The sequence below is a fragment of the Macrotis lagotis genome, chromosome 1, assembly GCF_037893015.1.
Source record: "Macrotis lagotis isolate mMagLag1 chromosome 1, bilby.v1.9.chrom.fasta, whole genome shotgun sequence".
NCBI classification, from domain to species: Eukaryota; Metazoa; Chordata; class Mammalia; order Peramelemorphia; family Peramelidae; genus Macrotis; species Macrotis lagotis.
Window position 1 is genome coordinate 664,283,537 of NC_133658.1, and position 25,182 is coordinate 664,308,718.

General features: G+C 36.6%; 1 protein-coding gene across 5 annotated transcripts in view; it reads right to left on the bottom strand.

Annotated features, from left to right (window-relative positions):
• The window catches only part of MYO1B (myosin IB), a 215,343-nt gene that overhangs the window by 94,493 nt on the left and 95,668 nt on the right, over positions 1–25,182 (bottom strand). For all 5 annotated transcript variants that reach the window (XM_074215472.1, XM_074215473.1, XM_074215471.1 and 2 more), the window contains exon 4: positions 20,559–20,653. In XM_074215472.1, coding sequence (XP_074071573.1) covers positions 20,559–20,653 — 95 coding nt within the window. The remainder of the gene's footprint in view (positions 1–20,558; positions 20,654–25,182) is intronic.

Sequence of the window (25,182 nt, forward strand, 5' to 3'; positions counted from 1 at the left end):
GGAAAAAATATGCTGAATTTTGCAGGGTAGCTGATTTTTGATTGTAAACCAAGTTCCTTTGACTTCATGACTACCATATTTCAGACTCTCTGATCCTTTAATGTTGAAGCTGATAAGTCCTGTGTAATCCTAACTAGGATTCCCTGGTATTTAAATTGTTTCCTTTTTTTTTGGCAGCTTGCAGTATTTTCTCCTTTTAGCTGAGAATTCTGAAATTTGGCTACAATATTCCTTGGAATTATTATTTTGGATTTTTTTCTGGGAGTGATCATTGGATTCTTTAAAGGACCATTTAAAGTTCTTGTTCTAGAATATTAGGGCAGTTTTCCATGATATTTAACTGCATGATATTGTCCCATTTCTTTTTCTGATCATGGCTTTCAGGTAGACCAATACTTTATAAATTATCTCTCCCTGATCTATTTTCTAGTTTGGTCATTTTCTCTAAGTACTTCTTTTCATTTTCTTCTATTTTTTTCTGCCTGGTTTTCTTTGGTGGAATCTTGGTCTCACAGAGTCTTTAGTTTCCATTTGTCCAATTCTAATTTTTAGGGTTTTATTTTCTTCAGTTAACTTTTTTATTTCCTTTTCCAGTTGGTTAATTTTACTTTAAAAGAGGTGATTCCTTGTTCCATTTGGCCAATTTTACTTTTAAAGATATTTTCTTCAATCAAATTTTCACAATTCTCTAGCCTGGCTCTCATTTCTTTTTTCCATTTTTCTCCTTTCTGCTTTGGTTTTTAAAATTCTTTTTGAGTCCTTCCAATAAGTCTTTCTGGATTTGAGACCAATTTGAAAACCTGTTTGAGACTTTGAGGCATGTAGGTATTTTGTCACTGCTTTTGTCTTCTGAGATGGCATTTTTTATCATCCCTCTTAGAATAGTAGTTTTTTTTAATGGTTCTTGGCTTTTGTTTTTGTTTCTTTGTTCATTTTGATAGAGTAAAGAGGGCACAGTCCCAAGTTTTCAGTGCATGGAGGTCTGGACCCTGGCTAATCATTTGCATATGATGTTGCCTGTAACGGTTTTCAGGTGCTACAGATCGGTTCCTAGGCCTCGAATTCTCATTGCTGGTCCATGGCACCACTGGCTTGCTGAGCCTGAACCTGAGCTGGGCTGGCTAAAAGCCTCTTGCTGGCTTTCCAGTTCTCACCTACATAAGCCTATACTCCTCTTTTACTCATTGTAATATAGGATTTTACTGAAGTTCCTCCATGATATATTGAGTTAAGTACCTGTTTTACTCTAGTTATGGGTTTTTGTTGTTGTTGTGGGTTTTGTCATTTTAGATTCTATTTAGAGAATTTGTTTAAAATTGTTTCCATTTTTAAAATACTTTTTTTACAATAAAAATTTATTGATATCTTTTATTTTTACATCTTCTACATTTGTTCCTCTATCCTCTCCTACACAGCCATCTCTTAATACAAAAAAAATCTGATGTTACATACAATGCTCAACACATACGGATCTTTGCTTCTGCTATGAAAACAGAGAAGTTGTAACAGATGGAGGATCTTTAAGAAAGGAACTTAAAGACTTCATGTTTAGGTGTAATCACTAGTCTAATCAAAATTGTCCTTAAAACACTCATTAAACTTCACTAGACTTTAATATCCATCAAATTGCCTGCCATACCTTGGCAAACCTTGTTCTCATTACCACACACACACACACACACACACACACACACACACACACACAATGTAAACACTGTCAATGTCTAAAATATAATTTCCTCAAAATTAAGTCTGTAGTCATACTCCTCAAATCAACCAGAATTAGTGAAATGTTAACTTATTTTTCAAGGTTGTACAATTCTGTAGCAAGTAAATATTCAGTATTTAGTGATTTAGTCACTTATTCCCTAGAATTTGTAACTAGGCAATGAAAGACAAATCATGACATAATTCAGCAAAAAATTTACTACATACTTATAAACTAATATGTAATGATTACAATTGCAAGTCAATATACATTAAACTTTATATTAACATCCTAGATTCAACTGGCATATTTTAATGAACAGAATGGAACAGCAAATATAAAGAAATCTACACATTCATAAATGTTATTCTATGATCAACTCAAGGTTTTCTAATCTTACTATATGAACTATGGGGAAAGAATACATAAAGTATATCACATATAAGTTGATTCTAAATGAAAATTAAATTTTTTTGACCTCTTCAAATTTTCCTTGGGAATTTTGTCTGGATCCCATATTTGACCCCATGACACTCAACTAAATATTATACTTAGTTGTGTAAATTTCATAACAACTCCTTTCCCTAAGAAGAAGAATGTTAGCTCTCCATGGGCAGGTACTTTGTCATTTAATTACAAACAAACAAACAAAAAAACCCCATTTTTTTCCCCTCAGTGCTTTATACAGAACAGATGCTTAATAACTTGCCATATTTACCAAAGTCTCATGTCAACATGGTTTTAAATACTGAGAATACAAAGAATCTCTCATACACAGTGGTACTAGAGAATTTTACCCAAAAGCATGCATTTAAAACAAGCTAGAAAAGACTAATAGTGGATAATTAGAAAAGGTATACCCAAGAAAAATTGCAAAGGAATTAGTTTGGTTTAGATGTAGTCTTCTTGTGATGACTGACTGACTGACCGAGTGACTCTCCACATTCTGTTTGATATTATTTATTCCAATTATCCCATATTTTATTCTTGTTTAGCTTCTAATAATTCTCAGGTATGTGTATATGTATATTCATGAACCTGAATAAAATAAGTATATCCATATACAACCATTGAAAATACAAATACATATACATAAACATAGATACATATGTATATTTACATATGAATGCATATCTAATCAATAAACTATGTCAGTCACTGTGCTAAGCACTGAGGACACAAAAAGAGGCAAGACAGGAAATTACAAACTAGTAGGAAAGACAATATGCAAACAAATATATAGAAATTATATATATATATATATATATATATATGATAAACAGGAAACAACTTAGAGGGAAGGTATTAAAATCAAGAGGAAAGACTGCATGTAAAAGATGGAATTTTAGCTGGAATTTAAAGGAATTCAAGTGGCACAGGCTGGGCCTGGAATAAGGAAGATCTGATTTTAAATCTGGCCTCAGATACTTCACAGCTGTGTAACCCTGGGCAAGTTACTTCAACCTCTTTATCTCAGTTTCCTCATCAGTAAAATGAGCTAGAGGAGGAAATAGCAAACCACTCCAGTAACTTTGCCAAAAAAAAAAAATTCCAAATTGGGATCACAAATCGACAGAACTGAAACTTTTCCAACAGGAAACAAACAGAAAAGAAACAACTGAACAACAACAGCAAGGGAACTGAAGAGAATATCCCAGATGTGAGGGACAGACAGAGAAAATGCCCAAAGATGAGAGAGAGACTGATTGTGGAAGAGCCAGGAGGGCAATGTCACTGGATCAAAAAGTTAGTGTCTAGGAGTAAAGTATAAGAAAACTGGAAAAATAGGAGAGATCCAGGTTATGAAAGTCTTTGAATGCCAAAGAGAAGATTTTTTATTTGATCCTGGAGATGACTGAGAGCCACAGGAGTCACACCTAGGCTTTATTTTAGGAAAATAATTTTAGCACTTAAATAGAAGATGGATTGGTGTAGAGAGATTTCAGGCAGCAACAAGCTATTGCAAGAGGAGACAAGAATCTATACCAGAGTGGAGACAGAGGAGAGGCCTTGGCAAGTCATATCCAAGAGAAGCTTCCATGAGAAACTACAGCTTCCACCTTCCACCAGAAGTGAATAAATGAAGGTTTGAATGCTATCTGTAAATAACAATCTATCACTATGCTAAAGTTTTCTAGCCACTCCAAGGGTAAACTGTAGGCTCAATGGAATACAATCTTACAGGATGTAATGGTGGCCCTGGAAGAAGCAATATCTTATAGTCCAGAAGAAGCAATATCTTACAATCCAGATCATATAGGAGCTTTTAGGCAAAGATCAATAAGAAAATACTAAAAGAAAGGTTAACTCAAATGGAAAAAATAAAACATGATCATCATTTTCCATTGAAACCTATTTATTTAATCCAAAGATGATAATTTTTACAAAGTTATGGTATTACTAAGACACTCATTTTAAAATTTCAATTTAGAAGTCAGGTTGGTATATGTCTTCAGGCAAAGATCCTGGAGCTGTTTTTAAGCAATTCATTTTTGGAAGCAGGGCTTAAGGGTAATTTTCTCCAAATAAGGCCTTGTTGGTCAAAAATGTCAACTTGTGCAACTACTTTTTTTTTTATCCAGTGTGATACCTGATCTTCAAAACCCAAGTCCAAAGGACAGTTACTACTTTAGAAAGATGAACAAACCAGTAAGGCAGCATTCTGAGATCCAAGAATGTTTGGTGAACATAATTTTTTACAGTCTGTTCTCAGTGTCGATTCCTTTTGAAAACAGGAAATAATAGTAATCTCAGGAGGTTTTCTGCTCAATTTCCTTTCTGGCCATTTGCGCCAAAGTTCAGATAAAATAGGATTGGTATCCAAATACTTAAGACTTTTATCCAAATCGAATCTTTATATATCATTTCTATTAATGACCAGAGTGGGAAAAACATTGGCTATGGAGTCAAAGGAGAAGCATTTCGATTTCTGCTATCATCTACTCTCTGTCATCTACTCTTGAACAAACTACTCTAATTCTCTAGTTCTCAGTTTTCTCATCAGTAAAATGAGAAGACTGAATGAAGCTCCCTCTTAAGTTCTTAATCTATGATCCAATGAACTGGGCACAAGAACCGAACATATCAGTTCTTTTATATTTTGAAAGCCCAAATCTTAGGTCATTTTAAATTTTATTAGGCACTTGATAAAGCTCTGAGGTATCTGAGGTTACTTCTAGCTCCAGATCTGTTTTCTGACCCCAACATCATGATGCTATTTTGAGTCCTCTTCAAGCACAAAGGACATACAACAAGAACAAGATTCCTAAGTGCAACTCTCCTAAGATATCCCCACACTGACAAGGTCACAGATCTCTGTCCCACTTCATGCCCATATATATTCTGTAATAACAAGAAAAATATTCCATTTAAGGACACAAGGGGAATTCTTGCTAAGAATCATAATCTAAAAACCTTTCACCCATTTTAAAATACGCTAACTAAATGTAATTTAAAAGTATTGCTTCTAACAATTCGACATGATTTTAAGAGGATTCTCTTCTCCAACACATCCCCTTCCTCCTAAAACCAGGTATGTAGTGTGTGTGTGTGTGTGTGTGTATATGTGTGTGTGTATATATATATATATATATATATATATATATATATATATATGTATATATATAGCTATATAGTAATACAGCAATGTTAACAATCTCTGATTATGTGGATGTGGAAACTCCCTTCATCAAGCTAGATCACAACCATCTAGAAAAGTCTTAGGGGATTTGTCTATGGATAAAAGAGGTTAAATTATCCATGACCACATTTCTGAAGCAGAATTTGAGCCATTACTGGAGAGTTCTGGTCATGGAGAAGGCCCTGGAGTCCATTCAAATTCTACCCTCAGAAACTTGTAAGCTGTATAACCCTGAACTTCCTTGTGCCTGAGTTTCCTCATTTGTAAAACAAAGGACCTTCTAAAAGTCTCTAGGGTCCCTTCAAGCTCTAAAACTACAATCCAATATTCCAAGGTGAACATGCCATCCACAATGCCACAAAGCTTCTCTTTTTTCTACATACATGAAAGATAGTGTGACACAGGAAGCCAGCCTTAGATTCAAGATGACGCAAATTCAAATCCCATCCCTGACAGTTACTCACCATATAAACTTGGGTAAGTCATTTTGCCCTTTAAGCCTCAAACTACATGGCCACTGCAGTCTTTTCCAGTTTTAAGTTTATGATTCACCAATTCCCAGAACTAAGATGATCCAGGTTCACTACCCCACACTGGGTTCAAGACTCTCAGAATTCTAGGCAGCTATTGAAATTACAGAACAACTGTCAATCTGCATTGGCAGAAACCGCTTCCTCCCAGGGTCTCCTCACACCAATGAAAAGACTTCTACTACATACTTCTTTGTGATACTTTACAACCTAAAAAAAATAATTTTGAATATGATGATGCAAAAGAAAATATTACACAGCAGTGAGGAAAATTATGCTTTCATCTTCAAGAGTGTGGAAGTTTATAGTTTATAACCTTCACATTCTTCTGGAAAAAAGAGATTTATTGCATATACTGAATATATCATTCTGTGATGAAATATTGCATCAACATTTGGAACTGGATTCCCCTCCAAGTTTTAGCAAACTGTTCAACTTATTTAATGGGTTAAAATCATGGTGAACAGAAACAGGTATCACATGAAAGAGAGCAAATGCACACACATCAACAAAATACACTGGGGACAGAAGGGGTGAGGATGAGAATCTCAGTTGCTAAGATATCAAAACAGGCCAAGTTTTAACTGATCAAATTCTAAGTACACTGAAGCATTATAAAAATGTTTCAGACAGAAAGTTTTGACCTTTTCTGATCTTTGTTTGAACATATATTATGCCAGATACTATGTGAGATCCTAAGGATATAAAGACTGACAAAAAATTCATTTGCTAAAGGTCTTCAGAGACATTTTGGGATGAAATAATAGCATCTGATCCTTATATAACACTTTCACGTTTGAAATCATTTTCTTTCATCTGAGCCTCACAACAACTCTGAAAGGTCATAACTATAAGTATTACTATCCCCATTTTGCAGAGGGGGAAACTGAAGTTTAGCAAGTTAAAAAGACCCAACCATGATTACACAGCAAAGATGCATCAGTGATAGATAGGATTTGAACAAAGGTCCTTTCCTCTTGGTCAACAGCCTGTCTCTCTGATCTGACCTTTCAGAAAAAATGAAGCAAAGCAGCTTGTTTTTTCTTTTGGCATTTAGCTTGTTCACTCTTCATCCAATTTGGTTATTTTCAGCTTATGTGCAATGCCAGTGCATGTTTGGGCTTCAGAAAACTCAAGGCATCAGAGCAAGGGGAGCATTGAAAATGAGCAGCACAAGTTATTGAGGGTTTGAAGCCAAAATATCTTAAGGAGTCCGGCAGCCTGTAGAACTCATCTGGAAGGTTCCACATGGAGTTCCTAGAAGCTATAAGTGACTGTAAACCTAATAATTAACAATTTTTTTCTCAATTTCAAAAAAATTAGTCAGCCTTATTCTGCTGTATTCTCATCTCTCTGTTTCTCCCCACCTTCCAACCGCCTTCCTTCCCCTTTCTCTCCTCCCTTCTTCTCTTTCTCTCTGCCCAAAATGATTCTTTACAAATTATCTATACTTGGGGTGGACATTTGTTGAGATTAATGCCCAAAAACACTTGGGCATAAGGCAGAAGTCTAGAACAAACACTTCAAGACTCTCTCCAGATATCTGGACTATCTACAGAAAATGACCCAAGCAAAAAGGAGAAGACAATGCTTTATGTTGAAGAAGAGATCTCTCTATCCAATAAACACTCATTAAGCATATGTCATTATTAAGACACAAAGTTGGATCAGTCACATTTGACTCTTTATGACCCGTTTAGGATTTTCTTGGCAAAGATACTGGAGTAGTTCTCCATTTCCCTTTCCAGTTTATTTTACAGATAAGGTAAATGAGGCAAATAGTGACTTGCCTGGGGTAAGCATCAGAGGCCAGATTTGAACTCAGAAAGATAAGTCTTCCTAACTTTGGGTCAAGAATTCAATCCACTGTGCCACCTCACTGCCCCACAGTAAAATTCTAAAACAGATTAGTAAATCAATTGAAATCCTAAAGTCAAAAAAAAAGTTCCTGTCCTTGAGGAGCTTGCTCTTGGATACAATACATTCAAATACATAATTATATCTATATCTATATCTATATATACACACACACACACACACACACACAAATACACATAAACACATCCACACACATATTTATGCCTCATAGATCTGAGTCTGAAAGGAAATCTTGCATCAGTTTTCACATATGAATAAATTATTCAATATTCCTTCAGAAGGAGTGTGAGAAAGAATATTGCCATGATGTAGAGGCTTGAGTCTCTGCAAGTTCATGCTATGGAAAATTGGAAGTCAGTCAGCAAACATTCATTAAATCATTCTCCGGTGCTAAGTTGATTTCTATATAAGTACATGATTCATTGTAAAGAATGTGTTTAAAGATAATGCAGTTTGTCTCTCTTTGATAAAAACTGCTGGAAAAATTGGAAGTTAGCATGGAAGAAACTTATATTAGACCATCACCTCACACACTATACCAAGATAAGATCCAAATGGATACTAAAACAATACTAACAATACTAAAAGCAAATTAGAAGATCAAGGACTAGTTTACCTGTCAGATCTATGGAAAGGAGAGCAGCTTATGACTAAGGAAGTGATGGAGAACATCACCAAAAACAAACTAGATGATTTTGATTACATTAAATTAAAAACTTTTGCACAGATAAAGCCACTGTAACCAAGATCAAAAGAAATGTAGTAAATTGGGAAACAATCTTTACAACTAATGATTCTGACAAAGGACTCATTTCTAAAATATACAGAGAATTGAGTCATATTTTTAAAACAAAAAGCCATTCCCCAATTGGCAAATAGTCAAAGGATATGCAAAGGCAATTTACAAGATGAGAACAAAGCAATCCATAGCTATATGAAAAATTGCTCTAAATCATTAATTATTAGAGAAATGCAAATCAAAGCTTCTCTGAGGTACCACCTCACACCTCTCAGACTGGTCAATATGACCAGAAAGGATAATGATCATTGTTGGAAGGGTTGTGGGAAATCTGGGACACTATTACACTGCTGGTGGAGCTGTGAACTCATCCAACCTTTCTGGAGAGAAATTTGGAACTATGCCCAAAGGGCAACAAAAATGTGCATACCCTTTGATCCATCAATACCACTACTGGGTTTATACCCTGAAGAGATGATGAAAAAGGGCAAAAACAGCACTTGTACAAAAATATTCATAGCAGCCCTGTTTGTAGTGGTAAAGAATTGGAAATCAAGTAGATGTCCTTCATTTGGGGAATGGCTTAGCAAACTATGGTATATGTATGTCCTGGAACACTATTGTTCTATTAGAAACCAGGAGGGGCAGGAATTCAGGGAAGCCTGGAGGGATTTGCATGAACTGATGCTGAGTGAGATGAGCAGAACCAGAAAAACACTGTACACCCTAACAGCAACATGGGTGTGATGATCAATCTTGGTGGATTCGCTCATTCCATCAGTGCAACAGCCAGGGACAATTTGGGGCTATCTGCAATGGAGAATACCATCTGTATCCAGATAAAGAGCTGTGGAGTTTGAATAAATTTCAGGGACTATTCCCTTTAATTTAGAAAAAAGCAAACAGATATCTTATTGTCTGATCTTGTTATCTCTTATACTTTTAGTTTCTTCCTTAAGGATGTGATTTCTCTTTCAACACACTCAATTTGGATCAATGTACAACATGGAAACAAAAAAAAAGACTAACAGATTGCTTTCGGGGGGGCGGGGAGTAAGATTGGGAGAAAAATTGTAAAACTCAAAACCCAAATAAAATCTTTTAAAAAAAAAATAAAGATACTGCAGTTTGGTGGTTTATGTATGTGATGGAACACTATTGTTCTATTAGAAACCAGGAGGGATGAGATTTCAAGGAAAACTGGAGGAATTTGCATAAATAGCTGCTGAGTGAGATGAGCAGAACCAGAAGAACACTGTATACCCTAACAGCAACATGGGGGTGATGATCAACCTTAATGGACTTGCTCATTCCATCAATGTAACAATCAGGCACAATTTTGGGCTATCTGCAATGGAGAATGCCATCTGTATCCAGAGAAAGAATTGTGGAGTTTGAACAAAAACCAAAGACAAACCAGTTACCTTTAATTTTTTTTAAAAAAAGTTATCTTATTATGTAATTTTGCTATCTCTTATACTTTATGTTTCTTCCTTATGGATATGATTTCTCTCTCATCACATTCAACTTAGATCAAAATACACACACACACACACACACACACACACACACACACACCCCATGAAAATAATGTAAAGACTAACAAGACTGCCTTCTGTGAGGGGGGGTGGGGGAGAGAAGGGAAGCAAGATTAGGGGGGAAAGTATAAAATTCAAAATAAATAAAATCTTTCTTAAAAAACAAATAGGGGCAGCTAGGTGGCGCAGTGGATAGAGCACAGGCCCTGGAGTCAGGAGTACCCGAGTTCAAAACCAGCCTCCGACATTTAATAATTACCTAGCTGTATGGCCTTGGGCAAGCCACTTAACCCCACTGCCTTGCAAAAACTAAAAAAAAATTAAAAAAAATAAGGATACTGCAGTTTGGCATCAATTACATGAAGGGAAATTCTTAGAATGGAAACTCATTCAAAAGAACAAGTACCAAAGAAAAGTGAGAGTCCATTTCCAAAGGAAGCAAAATGTCTGTGACACATTTAATCTGGAATTTAACGAACTTAGAAAGGGGATTTCTTCTCTAAAAACACTTAGTATTCATCCTGTTAGATCTTTCGCTTTAGTTTTTTCATGTTTTCATGCTCCAAAGTTGAATCCCAAATCTTGTTTTGTGTATATTTCTATTTTGATAGGACACATATTTTAGATTCTAACAGTACTGTTTAAAGAAAGCTGTGATATAACATTCTTGGGCAATCCCTAATCCCTACTTTATTGTCTGCAAAATGAAAGGACAGGAAAACAGGTAAGAAAGGATAAGCAGGTGGGTGGGTTCTGAGAGCCAGTGGCAACTACTCAAAGTGTTGCCCAATTCACTAACATTCCAAAGCAATGAAGGAAGATTAGGAGAGGCTAGGGTGAGTATGACTAATTCAAAATGAAAGTGACAAGCAGTTTTGATCTAGGATCAGTATAAAAGGTCAATTTAACTGAGAGTCTACAGCACTACAGGGCTCCACTATAGTTCAACTAAGGAAACTGTTTCAATGACATGCAAGATATATGTTAATCTTTGTCTTATTGCCTGAAGTTACAGGTTTCCCTGATATATTAGAGATAATTATGCTGGCCTAGTGAAAATATTAGAAATAATTCAAGGTAGAAGCCAATGAGATCCTGGTGTTGGGGGTAGGGGAAGGCAGAAAGAGAAAAAGTGTGAGTTTTTTTTTTATATTGCTTTTATCTAACCAATCTAAGAATAAGGAACAAGGAAGAACAAATATATGACATAGAAGTGAATAGAACACTGTATAGCAGTAACCATGTCATTTTGGAATTGATTTAAGTGAAGAACAGTATAAAAGATTCCATCCACCCCATCCCACCCCTTAAAATAAATAAAATAAAAACCAGAGGAAAGATATACAAAAACCCATGATGAAATGTGAAGAAAAGAGATGAAAGAAGGATGGGAGGGGCTAAAAGTTGAAATTCTCTTTTTTAAAACTGTGAATCATCCCCAAGAGGAAAAAAGCAGGAAAGCAGCTAGAAAAAACAGTATGGTCACAGAAAAAGTTTTCTGATGACTTCTTAAAAATTGGTACAGTTTACTTTTTAAAATAATATAATAACAGATAATAGCACCAGAAGACTAGGATCTAGAATGAAATGGGTCTAGCAAAAAAATGCCAAAGCCTAATGGAAAAATAAAGGTACTTTTTAGTTGTAGTTTCTGGACAAGAAAACATATGATTTTGGTTAGTTACGAAGAAATAATTCCACTGATTCCAACATATAATATTAGTTGATAGCAGAGGGGGAGAATGAAAAATTATTCAAGAAATCCAAAAGGAAATTCAAAGTCTCCCCCTCAAATCAGGGGTTTCTCTCAACTTCTCTATTTCTTTTCAAAGCATCATTGTATTTATAGTTATCCCTTCCACATTGCCAGGGTTAGGGGTGCAGTGCCCCTGTGATCTAGAAAATCCATGTAAATATTTTTGGTCCTCCCTTCATATCAGAGAAGAAATCTGATTTTTTTTCTTTTATAGGGTGTTTCTTTTAAATTTTGGGTTGATATTATACAATTTTATACATATATTTACATATTTAGGAATTTATAAACTTTTTCCATGTCCTTCATTTGTCATCTGTAGCATCCACAAAACTACCCCAAAATTCCCATTTAATTTCTTATGCTAATTCTCAATACATGGAAACTGCAACAGGGAAAGTAGCAATGTGAAAGGGATAACTGCAGTTATCCACATAAACAATTTCAGGGTCATACTGCTACTATCTGAGAAAAAGTTGGACTTGAACCCTTTTCTTTTGTGCTTATTTCAAAAGTGCTTAATTCCTTAAATCCGGAAAAATGCATATCTAGACATATCTAGATAAAATATCTAGACATAATAAAAATAACTACCATTTATTTATATAGAACTTTAAGGTATGCAAAGCATTTTACAAATTCTTATTTTCTCATTTGATCTTAATAATAATTATGCAAGGTAGGTGTTACTATAATTCCCATTTTACAGATGAAGAAACAGACTGAGAGAAGCTAAGTGACAAACTCAGGACTACAGACCTAATAAGTGTCCAAGACAGGATTTGAACTCAGGTATTCCTGACTTCTAGGCCAACATTCTACACCACCTGGCTGCCCCAGAGCATTTGCATGATCCATTGATATTTAGTTAATACTAACAGTAGTGACATTCAAATCCAAGTGTCTTCTGGGAAAATTATAAGTACAAACATGTTAAAAGGGAAATTATTGAGAAAATGTAATGGCAAGTGTAATATCAATTCTCAGTATATTTCTAGAACAGATTATTAAACATTTGACCTTAGAAAAAAAAATTTGTAACTACTAAAAGGCAAGGTTTTAAAAAAATGAACAAGGTAAAAAAGTAATGTTATTTATTTTTAGAAATGATATAATCCAATACTTTATGTTACAGAAAAGAAAAGTCAGGGATCAAGAGTTTTAATTGATTTGCTCCAAATCATATAGCTAGTAAGAGGCAGATCCAGGACTAAACAAAGATCTTTTCTCTCCAAGTTCAGGGCATCTAGACCTAAACTCCTTTGGAGAAGGGTGATGCAATTGATTTAATTTTTTTCAAAGTGAACATGATCTGTGAATACATTAATAGACATATGGAGTCCAGATTCCACAAGTTATTAATTTCCATCCCAATCTACATTGAATCAGTCCCACAACTGGCATACGGTACTCAGTTCTAGGTGCTAGATTATATGAAGAAAACTGAAATGTCACAGCACTTTTAAAAGAGAGAAAATGGTTAAAAGGTCTGGAAAAAATGTCACATGTGACATGGTTGAAGAAAATAAGAAAATTTAGTTTGGGAAAAAAAAGGAGAGTCAGGGAACATGGTGCCACCTTCAATCAGGTGAAACAGAATCATGTGGCAGAGGCGCAGGCTAACCAATTCTGCTTTGTGCTCCCTACTGTACCATCATCTTCTTGACAACTCCATTAAAAGTCATATTTCTGGACAAGAAATCAGGCCCTGAAGGTTTTCAACCTTTTGTCTCCCAAAATTCCAACCTGGGGCTCCTGCTGCCTTGATGGTGGTTATTTCATCTGTCTTGCTATCCTTCATTTCACTCCCTATTGTCTGTCTGTCTTTGCTCAAGGCTCTTCTATCTCCCACAACTTCCAGTTCTGGATCTATGACCCAATGAATTCTAACACTGTCCCTATACTACTTCTTAGGGTCTCATTCATCCTCACTGTGACCTTTCACAACTATTCTGTGAGTATTGGGTCCTCTTATTAGAATGTAAGCTCTTTGAGGGCATGGCTTTGCTTGCTTTGAATTTGTAGCCCCAGTCTTCATCATACTCTAGGTAATTAATTCTTTCCTTCCATTTTTCATCAATCCTTCATTTTTTCCCCCCTTCTTTCCTTTTATCTCCCGGCCTATGGCCAATGGCAAGAGGTTTCAAAGGGACTTAAATTTGTCTTAACATAAGGAAAAACTTTCTAACAATTAGTTGACCAATAATGAAATATGCTTTCTTATTCAGAAGTGAGGTCCCTTTACCCAGTACCATTCAAGCAGAAGACAAAAAAAATCTGATAAAAATATTAGAAAAATTAAAGTTGTACTGAAAGACACTGAACCAGATGACTTAGAAGGTTCCTTTGAATGTAGAGTCTCTGATTCTCAAAGTTCTGATAATTAAAATCCCTATAAGTCAATCTGTGTTCCTCTATTTATTCAGGAATATAAGGGAGGAGAATGACTGCCTTCATCATTCCTCTCCTTATCCTACTTAATTCAAATGCCAGTTATTTTCACTGTAAGCTCCTGAAAGTCAGTGACTGCCTTTCTTTGAATCTGCAATGCTTAGAACAATGACTATTAACACAGTTTGTGATTAATAAAGGTTTCATAACTAACTTCCAAGAGAGGACTACTAGGAATGGAATAAGGGCAATTTTCAGCACTCTCTGTTGGGTACCATCAGAAAGGTCAAGTGAACTAGAAACTGTCCTAGAAAAGAAAATCTCACACACACACACAAACACACACACACACATACACATGTATATATGCATATCACAGAAACAGATGTAAAGACTATCAGAATGCCTTATTTGAGGGGGGATTTGTAAAATCCAAATACTTTGCAAAAAAATGATTGGAAGAATCAAATAAATAAATTTTAAAAAGAAAAGAAAATCACAGATGGGAAGAAACCCAAAGACCCTAAAAAGGATATTATCTGGCTGAGTTCTAGTGACTCAAATAATTGAGCTCAAGAAAGTGAATGAAATACCATCGATAGTTGTCCTTCTTTTGGTCAAAGGAAATGGAAAATGTTAACTAAGCAGTTTCTCAAACAAAATGGAGACAAATAAAAAAAATATGTTGCATATAATTGCTGTTTTTAAACTTTTAATTTTATGCGTGCTTTTAATTTCAGGGTGCAAAAAATCCTTATGATTATTCAGATTCTTTTCTGGAAAACAACAACAATTTACAGATTTAAAAGTTGTGAAATGCCATTTTCTCCTCAGCACCCTCCCCTTTCTCCTCTTCACCACCACACCATTCCAATCAAGGAAGTTCACTGAAAGCCATTGTTGGTTCTGGAGAAAGCATTTGTTTTGAGTCTTTTCCAGTGTAGCTGGGCACCATGTGTAGATTAAGTTGCACATTCAAGATCAATCACATGAGAGCATAATAGAATAGAGAGAAAGACAAGTTCCTACATTTGGAGTTTCTTTTAAGGTAGGATTACATGCCTGTAAGAAACATACGAGATAAATCTCAATTCCTAGGGAACAGAAGAATCATCACAGAGAAATCATGCTTTTGGTTTAAAGATTTTTTTCCATAAAAGAGTATATAACACTAGGACTCAGTCAGATATTCTTTTTAAGGTCTTTGTGTTTCTTCCCATCTGTGATTTTCTTTTCTTTTTTTAATTTTTTTTTAACATTTTTTAACATTTTTAACATTTTTTAAACATTTTTTTTAACATTTTAAACATTTTTTAACATTCATTAATATTCATTCAAGCAACTTTGGAAAACAAAGAAGAATATGCAGTCCAACCTAGAACTGCATTTGGGGATTACTTGGTCAAAAAATTTAACTGAAACATTGGGGTAAAAGGTCCAGAACTAGAAGGACTTCTAATCCAGGCCCCTTCCTTTTATAGTTTTTCTTTGTTTGTTTGTTTTAGTTTTTGCAAGGTAATAGAGTTATGTGATTTACCCAAGGTCAAACAGCTAGGTAATTATTAAGTATCTGAGGCAGAATTTGAACTCAGGTCCTCCTGATTACATGGTCGGTGCTCTATCCACTGAGCCACTTAGCTGCCCTCCTTTCTTAAAGAAAATGAATCTAAGAGGTTTATGTAATTTGCCCAAGGTCACACAGGAACTGAATGTTTTAGCCAAGATTTAAAGTCGGGGTTAATATGATTCAAGAGATAATCCTCTTTCCAAGGTACAATACTCTCTCCCAAATGGTAGTGATGATTTCTCAACTTTTGAACAATGCAATCAATTATAATCTTCCTAGTCATCTTTATTACCCATGAAAGGCATAGCTTAGTGGTAGGAAGAGCCAACACTACAGAGACACCTTTAACCATTCTAGCATTAAGCCCAAAAGGCCAGGAAATAGAAAGAACCACTACTACATAGGAACTGTCCCCACTGCCTCCCCTTGCCAGACCCCTTTCACCTTGGCTTACTGACTATATTCTAGGCTTGGATGAGTCAGCAACTCCATTCCTTCTGATGAGGAGATGAAGGTACACTATCTGCTGCCAAGGTCTCCTAAGATCCTCCTTACCACATCAATGGTTCCTGTAGTTCCCAAGCAAAATCATCTTAACTACATATATGACCGAATGATCGCTGGACCTTGTCATACACCCCAACCATTGTCCCCTTAAGATTTCTGGATTTTCCCAACCTCCTGCAACTGAACTTTCTTTTAAAGGTTAACTTTATCAATAAGAGTATGAGTTTCTCAGAACAGGGATTATCTTCATTTCTATATAGATGGATCATTCTGGAGAGAAGTTAAAAACAGATCCAAATTTATAAGAGAGGTAATCATAGAAACTAGTGTAGTGAAAAGAGCATTTGTCTTGGAGTCAGAAGAACAGCATTTAAAGTACAATTCAGTTCTGCCATATTCTACTAATGAGTCCTTAGGCAAAGTCACACTTTCTGGCCTTTAGTTTTTTTTTTTTTTTTACTCATGCATATAATCAGATGAATCTGAGGTCTTATTCAATTCCAAAATCCAAAATCCAAAAATAGATACCAATGATTCTATTTGCTGAGCTAACCCAAGAGAACCTCACAATAGGACAAGAATGTTCAGTCTTCTTACATCAACAGAACACAAGCTTAACTGGTCCCCTATCTTCTTGCTTTATCACAGTTATTCTGTTTACTACTTCCCTTTTTTTTCTTTTAACTCTTAACATTTTATTTAAAAGTCGAGATTCAACAAACATTTATTAGACACATAATATTCAAGGTATAATATTTATGAAGATAAAGGCAAGATAATCCCTGCCCTCCAAGAACTTACTTCTTCCAACTTCAGACATTGATTGCCTTGCATCCAGAATCATCTCTAGTCATCCAGATTCATATCTGGTCACTGGACTCACATGATTCTTTGTTCACTTTTTTTTTTTTTGGCAAGGCAAACGAGGTTAAGTGGCTTGCCCAAGGCCACACAGCTAGGTAATCATTAAGTGTCTGAGACCTGACCTGAATCCAAGTACTCTGGACTCCAGGGCAGGTGCTTTATCCACTATGCCACCTAGCCACCCCGACTCAGATGACTCTTTTTTTAAAATTTATTTTTTATTCTCATTTTGTACAAATGTTTTTCTTTACATTAATAAAATATACTTGTTTACAAGTAAACAAAATACCCCTCCCCCCATGAATATAGATAGACTTGCTTGGGCAAAAAACTAAAGGGGGGAGAAAAAAATTAAAATTAAAAAAATAATAGTAATAATTGTAGCTATGACCAGGTGGTGCAATGGACGAAGCACCAGCCCTGGAGCCATGAGCACCCGAGTCCATATCCAGCCTCGTAAACCACCCAGCCATGTGACATACAAGCCACCCGATCCCCACTACCCTGCAAAAACCAAAAAGAAGAAGAAGGAAAAAAAAGACCCAAAGTAAAATAAAATAGTAATAATAGTAGGGGTGGCTGGGTGGCAGACAGAGCATTGGCCCTTGAGCCAGGAGCACCTGGGTCCAAATCCGGCCCCAGTCACCCAATGATCACCCTCCTATGTGGCCCCAGGCAGGCCACCCAGCCCCACTTGCCCTACACCCTCCCCCAAGTAATAATAACAAAAAATGTGTTTCAGTCTTTGTTCCAACACCATCAACTCTGTCGTGAGTGGATCACATTCTTTATGATAAGTCCATCACAAAAGTTACTTCCATATTTTTCCAATGTTGCCATTGCTGATCGCAACTCCCTCCTTTCTTATTTCTCCACTACCATGTACTATATTTTCTCTCTCCTTTCACTCTGACTCTGCTGTAGGGTTGCTGAGTGGCACAGCTGACAGATCACTGGTCCTGGGGCCAAGAAGCCCTGAGTCCCCATACCACCCCTTAGGCCCAGAATCTACCTGGCCCTATGGTCCTGGACAGGCCATCCAATCCCAGCCCCTTGCAAGAAGTAAAAAAAAGAAAATGTATTATATCTGACCAATGTCCCCCCCATGGTCCATCCTCTCCTCCTTTATTCACATCCCCACCCCTTCCCCCTGCTCCCCCCTCCTTCTTACTCCAGTTGTCTTTACCCCATTGAGTATATTTGCTGTTTCCTCTCCTAGCCACCTCTGATGAGAGCAAAGGTTCCCTCATTCCGCCTTGCCTCCCCCCTTCCATATCATTGCAATAGCTCATTGTAATAAAAAAAAATCTTATTATGTGAAATAGCTTGGACTATTCCCCCTCTCCTTTTTCTTTCTCCCATTCCATTTCCCTTTTTTCCTTATTGACTCCATTTTTACACCATATTTTATCTTCAAATTCAGCTTTCTCCTGTGCTTCAACTATAAAAGCTCCCTCTACCTGCTCTATTAACTGAGATGGTTCATATGAATATTATCAGTATCATTTTTCTATAGAAGCAGTTCATCCTCATTAAGTCCCTCATATTTCCCCCCTCTCCTCCAATCTCCATGCTTCACCTGAGTCCTGTATCTGATGATCAAACCTTCTGTTCAGCTCTGGCCATTCCAAAAGGAACCTTTGAAATTCCCCTGGTTCATTGAAAGTCCATCTTTTTCCCTGGAAGAGGACATTCAGCCTTGCTGGGTAGTTCATTCTTGGCTGCATTCTAAGCTCTTTTGCCTTCCGGTATATTGTATTCCAAGCCCTATGAGCTTCCAGTGTAGCTGCTGCTAAGTCCTGTGTGATCCTGACTGCAGCTCCACGATATTTGAACTGTGTCCTTCTGGCTGCTTGTAATATTTTCTCTTTGACTTGGGAGTTCTGGAACTTGGCTATAATATTCCTGGGGGTTGGTTTTTTGGGATCTCTTTCTTGGGGGGATCGGTGGATTCTCTCCATTTCTATCTTGCCCTCTGCTTTTAGAATATCAGGGCAATTTTCCTGTAGTAATTCTTTGAAAATGATGTCAAGGCTCTTTTCCTGATCATGACTTTCAGGTATTCCAATAATTTTCAAATTATCTTTCCTAAGTCTGTTTTCCATTTCAGTTGTTTTTTCAATGAGATATTTCACATTTTCTTCTAATTTTTCATTTTTTTGGTTTTGAAGTATTGATTCCTGATTTCTGGTAAATTCATCAATTTCCCTGAATTCCATTCTTTGTCTGAAGGATTTATTCTCCTCAGAGAGTTTTCTTATCTCTTTTTCCATCTGGCCAATTTTGCTTTTTAAAGCATTCTTCTCCTCAATAACTTTTTGAACTGTTTTATCCACTTGACCTAAGCTGTTTTTTAGCATGCTATTTTTTTCAGCATTTTTTTGGATTTCCTTGACTAAGCTGCTGACTTCATTTTCATGTTTTTTCCTGCATCTCTCTCCTTTCTTTTCCCAGTTTTTCCTTCTAACTCCCTCATTTGATTTTCAAAGTCTTTTTTGAGCTCTATCATAGCCTGAGCCCAATTTCTGTTTTTCTTGGAGTCTTTAGATGCAGGAGTGTGTGCTTCCTCATCTTCAGACTGAGTATTTTGATCCTTCTTGGGCTCATTTGCAAAATATTTCTCAATGGTCTTCCTCTTGTTTCTTTGTTCATTTTCCCAGCCTAAGCTTGTTTTTTGGGGGTGCTTCCTGAGCTTTTGGGACACTCCCACAAGGGTCTCAGTGTGTGAGGTTCTGTCCTCCTTCCTGGTCTGTGAATGACCATAAGCACCCCCCTCTGCCATGGGGCTGAGGTGGGGGGGCCCTGCTGTTCTGTGGGGGGGCCTAGACTTCGATCAGGATCTGAATGTGGTCAGAACCCCAGAGTCCTGTTCCAGGGGCAGAGGACAGAGCTCTGCAGTCTCTCTCTTCACCCCCCTCCCTCAGCTCAATGGGCTCATGCCCTGGGGGCTCCTCCTTCTGTTTCCTGGATTTGGGCTGGGGAAAGACCAAGCTGCTTGCTGTGTGCCCTGAGGGCTGGGCTCCATGTGCTTGCTCCGCCAGAGATCCCCCGCTGTTCCCCCACTTTGTGCCCGGTGCTCCTCATGGTGCAGCTCAGGAGACTCCCCCACTGCTGTGAGCCCCGGCTCCCAGCGCCCTGGGTCTGCCTCCGGGAGGCTGAAGTTCTTTGGCTCTGGCGGGCCACCCCTCTGGTGGGCCGCCCCTCCGACTCCGGGGAGCAGAGCCTTTCTGCTCTCTTCCAGGTAACCTTGAGTAGGAGAACCGCCTCCCTGGGTCCCTTTGTGGGTTCTGTCTCTCGAAAGTTTAGTTAGAGTCCTTAGCTTATGAGTTTTATCAGAAAGCTCTTAAGACTCGATCCCTTCATGTCGCCATCTTGGCTCCGCCCCCCCACTTCCTTTTTTCAAGAATGAAAGGGAAAGAAACAAAATTGCTGAACAATCTTACCTGTTTTCCCAGCTCCACTTTCTCCAGTAATAAGAATACACTGGTCTTTATCTTGGTCCCTTAGGGATCTGTATGCTTCATCTGACAGAGCAAAGCTGTAAAAAAACATGAAGAAACAATCCTTAGAATTCATTTAATCCAATCCAATCACTAGTAGTAGTGGTTGATTCACAGTTAAATAACGATTAAATACTTTCTGAAACTCAACTAACATTGAGGATTCAATGGATAATATGGGACATTTCAAGTGTTTCACAAACCAAGAAAAGTTCTAAATAGCTACACTGTTTATAAAGGCTAATTAACATTTTCACTCATCATGTTCTATGGATTGGATTTACTCTAAAAAATGATTTATTCACAATGACTGTACTTTAATGACATATAATGCATCAGTTTGACGTGCCATATTTACTACCCCTGTTATTAAAGCCCAGAGAACTTTGAAAAACAAAGAGATGAGTAATATTCCAAGCTAAGAACTATATAATATCAAGATTAAGAAGCTAATATCAATCAGAGAAACTAACAGAAATATTCTGTCACATAAAAGAAAATATTTGCTCTAAGCATTACCCATGCTAATATTAACATTAGTCAAATGGCAAGTAGCAATATTAAAGAACTAACAGAATTGCCCACTTTCCAAACATATGGTAGACTCTTGATGATTCACCTGAAGCAAAACTGTTGAAATGCAGGGAAAGTTCATCACAGGCACCTACAAATGGAGTGACCATCATTTTTGTCCCTTCCACATATTGAAACCCGAGCCAAATTTCCCAGATACTTTTCCTGATTAGATCCTGTACTCATTAAGAGTAAGCATTCTACAGTACAAAGAAAATTTAGTCCCTGAATTTATATCCTAATTGTGTGATGCTAGAAAAATTTCTCATCTGTAAATACAAATACAATCTTTACTGACTACTTCAAGTATGGGGGATGGGGAGGAGTTCTCCATTAGCTTTTAAGTCCTAGACTATGTGAATTACCAAAATCTGCTACTTTGGGTCTGTTAGTTAATCTGAGAAATTAATCTAATATATACTTCACAGAATTTCACAGTTGACAGGGAGGCTTGGCAGACTTCAGTACAATGAAAAAGAAACCCTTTCTGCTTAAAAAAAAAAGTGGTCATCTTTGCATGATCCACTGCCTTTTGAAGCAGCCCCCACTCCACTTTTGGCTCTAATTATTAGGCAATTTTTCCCTACAAACAAACCTCAATTTGCCTCTTTGCAATTTCTACCCACTGCTAATTAAACCAATCTAATCCTTCTTCCACATGAACAACCTTGTTCACCCCCCCCCCCCCAGGCTAAAGTTTCTGACTTCCTTCCACTGATTCTTAGATCCAGGGGCCTTCACTATTCTACTGCACCTTATCTGAACAATATCCAAATTATTAATGTCCTTTCTAAACTATGTTGCCCAAAATTCAACAATACTCCAGACTTGTGGCTCCCCAAAGCAGAATACAATGGAACCACATCTTATTCCCCAAAGTTTTTATTCCTCTTTTAATGAAGCTTAATGACAGGAGCTTGTTTGCTCTCAGATGAGAATGATAATTCATTCTGAGTATGAAATCCACTAAAAGCAATTTTTGGATTAGTTGTGGTCTAACCATCTCTCTTGCTACAGAGTTTGATTTGAGCCTTATCTCCTAGGAAACAGAGATGCATTTTAATAGCAAATATTTAACCTAAAGCAGTTGATTCTGATGCCAGTAACTTCATGTACTGACAGGTGGTGTGGGCCATCTTTGGAGGGAACAAGGACTTTTCAGAATCCCTGCAATCATAAGACACGGGCATTGACTATTTCATCCAGACAGTGGGCTAATCCAGTGGTAGTGATGTAGTTAGCAGAATATTACCTACAATTTGGATTTTACTGATAACAGCAAAACAGACCTGGTCTTGTCAGTTAATGAATTATACCCATTACATTGCTATTTTTGAATTATTCCTCAAATATTTAGGAATAGAAATTATTATAGTACCTCATTTTTTGGAAATTTTCTAATCAAGTCACTGATCCTTTTTTTTTGTCCTTGAAAAACCATTTAACACTTCTTGAACAGCATGAGTATATAGGATCATTCTTGACTGCTCTATTCTATATTAACATATACACATACATAGATATAGGTGTATATGGGGGCTTTATGTGTTTATTACACACACACACACACACACACACCCTATACCTTGCCTAGGATCACAAAACTAGTTAAGTATCTGAGGCCAGATTTGAATTCACCAAGATGATTCTTCCAAGGAATCTTTATCCACTATATCACCTAGCTGCCCACACAGATGTATATGTGTACATTAACTTTAAGATACAAAAGTATTTTATTTTTTGGTGTTCATTTTTGCTAGAAGCTTATAAAATACCTAACAGTTCTGAGGCACCACAAATAGATCTTATATACATTATGATCTCATTTGAATTCCATAGCAACCTTGTTAAGTAGCCACAAGTATTATGAATTCCCACTTCATGGCTGAACATCCTAAGACTGAAAAGTCACCAAGCTAGCTGTCAGAGAAGAATCAGAATTGATGGTCACTGGCTGGCTACAAGTCTAGAATTCCATCTACACATGCTGCCAGCATTCAAGCAGGGTAAAACTGGAAGGAGGTAAGTGAGAGAAGGGGGGTTGATCAGGCCCTGAAAGAGAAGGAACAAGCAGGCTGGGAAATGCAGTGTTCACTCTTTCATAGTTCTTAGACTGAAATTGGCTCCAACCCATCCTTAAAGAGGGATTAAGCACATGAAACAGAAAATCAGAATCACAGTGTCATCCCTGATTTCTTCTTGCCCCATTCTCTCTACCCCAATCAAATTTTGACCAAATTTCTCATTACCATCTACTCATAAAAGTTCCCCAATAATGCTTTTCTGAAGTCCACCACTGACTGTATCAGTGATACCCAGGTGGTACAACCTAAGACATCCAACAAACCATAGTTGGAGACTAAGAAGTCAGAGCTAGTCTAACTGATTAGCAAGGAAATTAAACTGGAGAAGAAAACACTGTCCAAGTGAAGAAATGATTCTGAAAAATATAGGTCTTAAAAAAAACACTATACTGGGAACAAGTCACATCCCCCCCCCCTTCAATCTATAACAGTCAATATCAATTTAAAGTTTTATATTTTGAGATTAGCAACATTCTTAAAATTATTTAAGGTAGTAACAATCCTTTGATAGACTTCTTAAGTTTTAGCCTGAAGTCACTGCATATGAATTTGTTTTCACATACTCAAATCCTAGGATATTTTTAATTCACCTGAAAAAAAAACTAAAATGCACACACAAAAAAAAGATCCCTGTAACTTAAGGACTAAAAAATGAAGTCAGTCATAATGGATACACTGCCTTCTATTTTTTAATAAATAGTTCAACATACATTGCATCTCTATCGGTTGCTAGATTAAAAAAGGCCCATGTAAGTCTACCATAACTACAAATGGCCAAGGTCACTGCTTAGCTCAGGCAAATTTTCTAACATGATATTATGATACATATCATTGGGTTTTCATTAATCAACAGACAATCATAAAAAAAGCCTACACTATTAAAAAGAGGACTGGCTCTCCCCAGAGAATGACACTTAAATCCCTTCACTACTATTTCTATGCTTGTGAAACTATGAATATATTCCCCTGTATTCATCTTAGAGTAGCAGGAAAGATAAAAACTAAATAGGTGTCAGTGATTGTCTCCCTAATACTTTTGAAAGTAGTTCTCTACAAAATGTGTCCTTTAATGAATTTTCCTTCCTCTTCCACTCTTTTAAATCTCAGAACAGTGCTGCATTAATAAGAATAACATAAAAACATCTCTCAATTACTTCTAAAGCTGTTTATTAGAAGACTGTTTTCTTTTTCCATTTATTTTCTTTATCTCTTGCTAAGAAAAGTACCAATAGCAAAGAAGGTAGGATGAATTCGTGAACTGGACTGTCATGACTGACCTCAAAATTAATGAAGAAGGATGTTTAACTGAAGGGGATTGGGAAAGTGGTAAAGCAAACAGAAAAAGAAATAAGAGAACAATGGGTCATAAGGAATGATGGAGTAAAAGATCCAAGAAATCAGAGGTACTCAAGACTCAAGTTCAATGAGATTTCCATGAAAATGAAAAAACGAGAGATTGCAAAGTTGATTCCTTCAGTATTCCCTTCAAAAATAAAAGAAATAATAACAGCTATAAAAGATTTACTTGTGGACTAAGTACTTTACAATTATCATCTTCTTTGGTGTTCAAAATATTATGAAGTAGGAGCTATTGCCACCACCATTTATTACACTTCAGAAAATGGAGGCAAACAAATGGAGGTTAAGTGACTTACCTGGGATCACACAGCTAATAAATGTTTGGGATTGGATCTGAAGTCAAATCTTCCTAAGAACAATAATATGCAGTTCAGTGGTGTGGCCTGGTGTTTGAATCCAAGATGAGCTCAAACTCCTTTGAACTGATTAGCTATGTGATCCAGACCAAGGCATTTCAAACCCTTAGCCTGTTTCTACATCTGTAATAATAGCATCTCTCTAGGATTACTGGAGAAGCAAATGGGTTAATATTGGTAAAGTGTTTTGCTATT